The sequence below is a fragment of the Barbus barbus genome (assembly GCF_936440315.1).
Source record: "Barbus barbus genome assembly, chromosome: 32".
Lineage (NCBI taxonomy): Eukaryota > Metazoa > Chordata > Actinopteri > Cypriniformes > Cyprinidae > Barbus > Barbus barbus.
Window position 1 is genome coordinate 20676578 of NC_136760.1, and position 5999 is coordinate 20682576.

Sequence of the window (5999 nt, forward strand, 5' to 3'; positions counted from 1 at the left end):
ACATTTCTTTCACACAAACACGCATGCACACTCATGCACTTCAAGCCGGTGCTGTAGAGCAGGATCTATTATCGTTATTAGTTCTGTATATCCTTTCATTTCAGTTCAAGTTTTAAAAATATTTTTTGCACGGAATAAGAGAGATTATGTCCAGACAGCTCACAATGAACCCAGCTTTCCTTCCTCCGCGAACTAACGGCGTTTTGAAGGCGCTCCTGGAAAAACCTCTGAAACTACCTTTGCACCAAGATGAAGGTGATCAAAGCTTTCACTTTGTTACATTGCTGCGTATGGAGAATAAACATTTTTGTAATAATAATACTTTTTTACTGTAAAGAACTGTCATCTGATTCCTGCTGTGATCTCCAGAATAAATTGCTATTTGTTTTTGTTTTGAAAATTCAGTTAACTTTTTTTGAGTGTGTGTTTGTGTGTCTCTGTGTGTGTTGTGTTGTGTTTTATTCATGAATAAACTTAATTTAGGGAGACATAACATAACTGAGTTTATAGTTGTTTTGAATCATAATTTTAAATACCAAATCATGGTTTAATTTTTGAATGCCAAGACATTGCCTTAAAAATCAGTGAAACATACAATTTTGATTGAATAAAGATTTTAACTTAAAAGCACTACAAAAATAAATGGATCAAATATAACTTAAACCAATATACTAAAGTTTAATTGTAATTGTTTTGAATATCAACAATGAAGATATTTGTGTTGAAACTAAAAACTTTTAAAAAGTACTTAAATAGGCAAAACTCATTGCAACAAGTTAAATGTGTGGAAAATGGATTTCTTTATTGTGTATAGCTGCGACTGCAGCTAAGAACAGTCACTCAAAAAATAAAAACCTCTTTAAAAATCATGGAAATGTAAAAAACAGAATTTAAATGAGTCAAAAATTGATGTGTTAACTAATGATAATATTCTTTCAGGCTACGTGAAGGAGAGAGAGAAGGTGAAAAAGCTGGAGGAAGATGGAAACACTCCTCAATCAGCTTTCTTAGGGCCAACACTTTGGGATAAAACATTGTCTTATGATGGAGACAACTTTCAGTTGGAGTATATGGACCTTGAGGAGTTTCTTTGTGAAAATGGCATCCCCTCTAGTCCCACACAACATGGCCAAAGCCTCCATCACCACCAGCAGCAGCAGACTTCAATGCCTCAGGGCCCCATCTCAGTCATGGACCTCAGCAGTCGGGCCATCACCTCCATCCACACGGGCATGGTTCCTCAGAACTGCCTCCACAGCCCGGGCAGACCAGGTACTACGGCTTCTGTGTCCCACATATCTATAACATGACAGTGTGTGTGGGTGTTAAATGGGGAACAGAGTATGTGTTTTAGTTTATTGAGAGTGTGCAGAGTTTGCTCTGTTCTTTGTCGTATTGTTTTGTTCCATGTTAATATAAAAAACGGTTAAGTATAAGCCAGCCAAGTAATACAGATAATATGATTATTATAATAAAAATATTCACTGTTAAATTCTCTGGGTGCTTGTGTGATGACAAGCAAGACTATATTATGTTGTATGTTAAAAAAATAAATAATTACAAATTAGTTGAAAAGAAAAAAATTGCATTGTTTAGCAGCTATGTTTTTTTCTGATTCATAAAAAAAATAAGTAGTCAATTGTAAACACTGCTTAATTTTCCCACCCAAGCCTTAGAGTTCATTTGTGAATGGAAATCTCAGACTTAGCCTATGATGTTATTTTCCTCTTACTAAAATTTGCAAACCAACGATTCTTTTCCTAGTCTGAGCATTTGGCAACATTTAATCATAGTTTTATGGAAAACTATATGGAGTGTTGGAACTCTTGATCTCTTATTCGGTTAGGTCTTTAAAACTAATTTTAAAATCAGTTTTATTGATTTCTCATACTGAATATGAAATCTCAACATGGAATATCAATGATGAATGATCATTTAAATTCTGGTAAAATTACATTTTTTTTTTTTTTGACCAATAAACATGAAATGTATTCACAGGAAAAATAAAGAAAAGAAAAGAAAAGAAGACGTTTTACCGACAGTAGGCTACTAGTACTTTTGATTTGCACTGTTTATTATTAAAGTCTTGTGCACCACCTAGTGGAATGAAACGCTCATGACAGCCCTTTCACTATCTGTTACAATACATTACCACTGAATTACACTTACACCATTGAGTCAACAATGAATAGATTGTTTTTCCTCCCACAGTTTTGCCTCCATCACGTAACACACCAAGTCCAGTAGACCCAGAGGACATTCAGATACCAGTGAGCTACGAACCTGATCCGGCAGACCTCGCTCTGTCCAGCGTGCCAGGCCAGGAGGTTTTCGACCCACGCAAACACAAGTTCTCCGACGAGGAGCTGAAACCTCAGCCTATGATCAAGAAAGCACGCAAAGTCTTCATTTCTGATGATATGAAGGTAACTTGGGTCTAGTTACTCACCCCCCCAACAGAGTATGTTTGGTCACCCGTTTCACCCTTCGCCATTGACCAGCTGGGCAACATGGCTCTTGCTAAGAAGCTTATGTCCGCTCATTCATCCTTCGGCGGCCTGACCCACGTGATTTTCCTTTTTCCTGGTATCGCTCAAGTTCTGCTGGGTTTAGGATTAAAGGATTTGCCGTTTTTAATTTGTTCAAATAAAAGTGGATCCATACCCAGCTTTGCAGAGTAGTAAATTGCTCAAAGCTGATTGCACGGCAGCGAATGCGTGAGAAAACTTGTCATCACAATGATGCTCGGTTTTCTCTCATGCTTGACCTGTCAATCAAAAATAAGTATGGTATAATTAGTCATAATCATATGTTTTTTTTTAATAAAACGGTGCCGTTTATGGAACCTTTACAGAAAATCCAAAAAAGATGTTTTTTGTTAAGCGTTGTATTTGATACGTCAGGCTTTTATGGTTCAAACAGTATCATATAAAAAGCCTCAGTTTTAGTCACAGGCCCAGATTGATTAAAAATATGTAATTTTATGAACAAAGAGTAGTTTTGTAGTTTTCATTCTAGGGGGCAAAACTTGTAATGCAATGTAATTCAATTATGATAAAGAGATACAAATAAGCATTCCTCAAAAGCCTGATGTATCATATTTGATATTCACATTTAACATGATTTTTCTTTTTTAAAAAAGGAAAGAATATATATATATATATATATATAATACAATTTTGACTCAGAAATTGCTAGTAAATTTCTCTCTAATTACACAGAAACTGCAAGTAACACTTTAAATTAGAATTAAAAAGACTGAAATAGTATTTGCTTGTAAAAAGTACTCCAATAATATTTTTTTTAAATCTGTTTTTATAGTGCATGACCTGAAGGTTGACAATTTTACAAATACAATAAAACTAAAATTATGCTAAAAAAATAAACTATCACTCAGACAACAGAAGGTTTTTCAGAAGTAGTTTTTTTAGCAAAATTTTGATCATATTGACAATTTAGAGGCTTTTTGTGCATCAAATACGATACAGTAGGCTTTATAGGGTTAACATAACCATTAAAAACACTAAATAATCAGAGTAATCTTGACATAATGTAACTTCCCCACCCTTTTTATTCTGCATATTTTGAGCAGGATGAAAAATACTGGTCACGGCGCAGAAAGAACAATATGGCTGCTAAGAGGTCACGGGATGCTCGGCGCCTAAAGGAGAATCAGATTGCCATCCGGGCTGGTTTCCTGGAGAAAGAGAACGCGGCTCTCCGACAGGAAGTTTCTGAACTACGGAGAGAGCTGGGACGGTGTAAAAATGTCTTAACCAAGTATGAAGCTCAGCACGGCCCTCTGTGAGACCACCCGAGTGCTCCTCAATTTCCCTCACCCCTGCCCTTCTAATTCGAAGGACAATATTGTTGGGTTAAAATCCGCTGGGCCTGTTTTCCAGCCAGCCCTCACCTCAGTCTGTTCTTGGCACCTTAGAAGGCAGAAACGTTTCATTGTGTGGTTATTTCAGACATCTTTTAGAGATCTACCCACTCTCTTTCTCTATTTGTTATTGCAAACAAAGCCACCGTTTTTTGCAGATCATGTAACTTATGATTTTACTGTGCTGTAGCATTTGTCCATAAACGTTTGTCATGATTTGTCATAAATTAGCAGTCAAATCTGAGCTAGTGAATCTTCTGCTGTTCCTCTACAGACACCCATAGCGTTGTGTATGAGATGAGTACATGTGCATAGCTGCTTCAGGCACGTAAAGGTTTTGTGTCTCCGTAAAGACATTATTCTCACAGACAGAACGGAATGTAGCAAGATTTGAGAGTTTGAATTCATAAAACAACTCCATATGACCATATATACTAAATATCTGTATATCCCTATTAGACAACAGACAATCAATTTGCTTATGAAATGAGGATGCCAGGTAATGAAAATCTGTGCCAATCTGTGAAATTGGCAGGTTTTTTTGTTTGGTATATGGGGTTAATGACTTTCATTTTAGTGGATATGAAAGATAAACTGTATGTTTATGCTGATTTGAAAGTTCACACCCAAATCTTTTAAATCCTGGGAAGCTAATTTAGTTTAGCTGGAACTGCCTGCTGCAATAATTCCATCAGATTCAGCACAGAGTCTCTGCATTAGCATGCTTTTGAGTTCAAAATGTGATCAAGAAAAGCATATTGAACAAGGTCCCAAAGCCCTTATTGCTAACACAAAGAGGCAACCTGTTATTTAGAGTCTATTGAAACAGATATGTTGCCTTTTGTTGGTCAGTTGTGTAATGAATGTAGTACGGTGTATTTTATTTTGTCACTCTTTACTACAGACCAAATGATATAAAATACAATAAGGTTATATTGTCATATTGCAATTAAATGTTTTTACAAAGTTATTCTTGTTTTTGTACAGTATTTTCATATGTATTTCTGAATATATCTATGTAATTTGATGTATACTGTATATTCATAGGCAACAAACTTTATGAAAAAAGTTAAATTCTACAGTATATGGGCATTAATTTAGTACCATGATCGTAGTTTCTTTACCTATTCTTATACAGGCACTTGCATCAATATGGAAACTTTTTTCATGGTTACAATTTCTTTTGTTGTTAAATTATATTGTCAGTACCTTTCATGTTTTGGTTGTGATGTACCTTCATGAAATATGCTATTATTTGCCAAACCTGGTAAAAGAACGGTATTCTTGGCCACATAGAATGTTGTCAATCGTTGTATATTTCACTGTCTTTTATATTAAATATATTAAATTTCAGCATGTTTCAATTTTAACATTCTTTCCTCAGATGATTATTTGACTTAAATATTTGCAATATGTTGTCTGTTGTGGTCCTTTTTGGTTCCTTTTTCTTGTTTCATAGCTCTTTATGAAAATAAAAAGCTTTTGAAAAGCTTATATTTGGCGATGTTGTGGTTAATGAATGAATTCATTTTTGGCTTAATTTGCACAATGAGCTCATTAGGGGCCAAATAATTGAAGGGAACTTTTTATAACTTAATACTCTCATATGCTGAAGGATTGAAAAATTATAGCTGTTATTCCCAAATGTACCGCTAGAGCCCACTGTCTATCCAAAAAATGCATGTTTGTTGTCACAATTCAGTCATTTGTGTTACAAAATATTCTTATACACATCTTCATCATCACTGGCGTCATCAGTGTCATCATCAACAACACATGTACCAGTATTGGAGATATATTTATATTTGAAAAGGATTATTTGATATCCGTAGATATCGCTGCCTTAATGTGGAGATAGATGCGAACAAATAATGTGAACGTGCAATGCCTTTTTTTTTTTTTTTTTTTTACACATATATGTGACCCTGGACCACAAAACTAGTCATAAGGGTCATAAGTCATACATTTTTCAAAATTGAGATTTATACATTATCTGAAAGCTGAATATATAAGCATTCCATTGATGTATGGTTTGTTAGGATGGGACAATATTTGGCTGATACAACTATTTGAAAATCTGGAATAAAAGGTTGCAAAAAAAAAAATCTAAATATTG

At 34.8% G+C, this 5999-nt stretch overlaps 1 protein-coding gene across 2 annotated transcripts; it reads left to right on the top strand.

The window, feature by feature from the left end:
- LOC306852641 (hepatic leukemia factor-like) lies at positions 1–5385 on the top strand. 2 transcript variants are annotated; one of them, XM_079389640.1, is made up of 4 exons: positions 1–255; positions 940–1272; positions 2212–2426; positions 3593–5385. In XM_079389640.1, exons 1-4 carry the CDS (start codon positions 147–149, stop codon positions 3806–3808), a joined length of 873 nt encoding a protein of 290 aa, XP_079245766.1. In that variant the 5' UTR covers positions 1–146; the 3' UTR covers positions 3809–5385. The 2 variants fall into 2 exon arrangements, with proteins under 2 accessions (XP_079245766.1, XP_079245765.1); XM_079389639.1 differs by having other exon boundaries at positions 3590–5379.
- Positions 5386–5999: the final 614 nt, after the last annotated feature.

Excerpts from the sequence above, each read along its gene's own strand:
- LOC306852641 (XM_079389639.1), top strand. The coding sequence starts at position 147 with ATGTCCAGACAGCTCACAATGAACCCAGCTTTCCTTCCTCCGCGAACT. Across the intron at positions 256-939 it reads ACCTTTGCACCAAGATGAAG|GCTACGTGAAGGAGAGAGAG; the intron begins GTGATCAAAGCT and ends ATATTCTTTCAG. Across the intron at positions 2,427-3,589 it reads TCATTTCTGATGATATGAAG|CAGGATGAAAAATACTGGTC; the intron begins GTAACTTGGGTC and ends GCATATTTTGAG.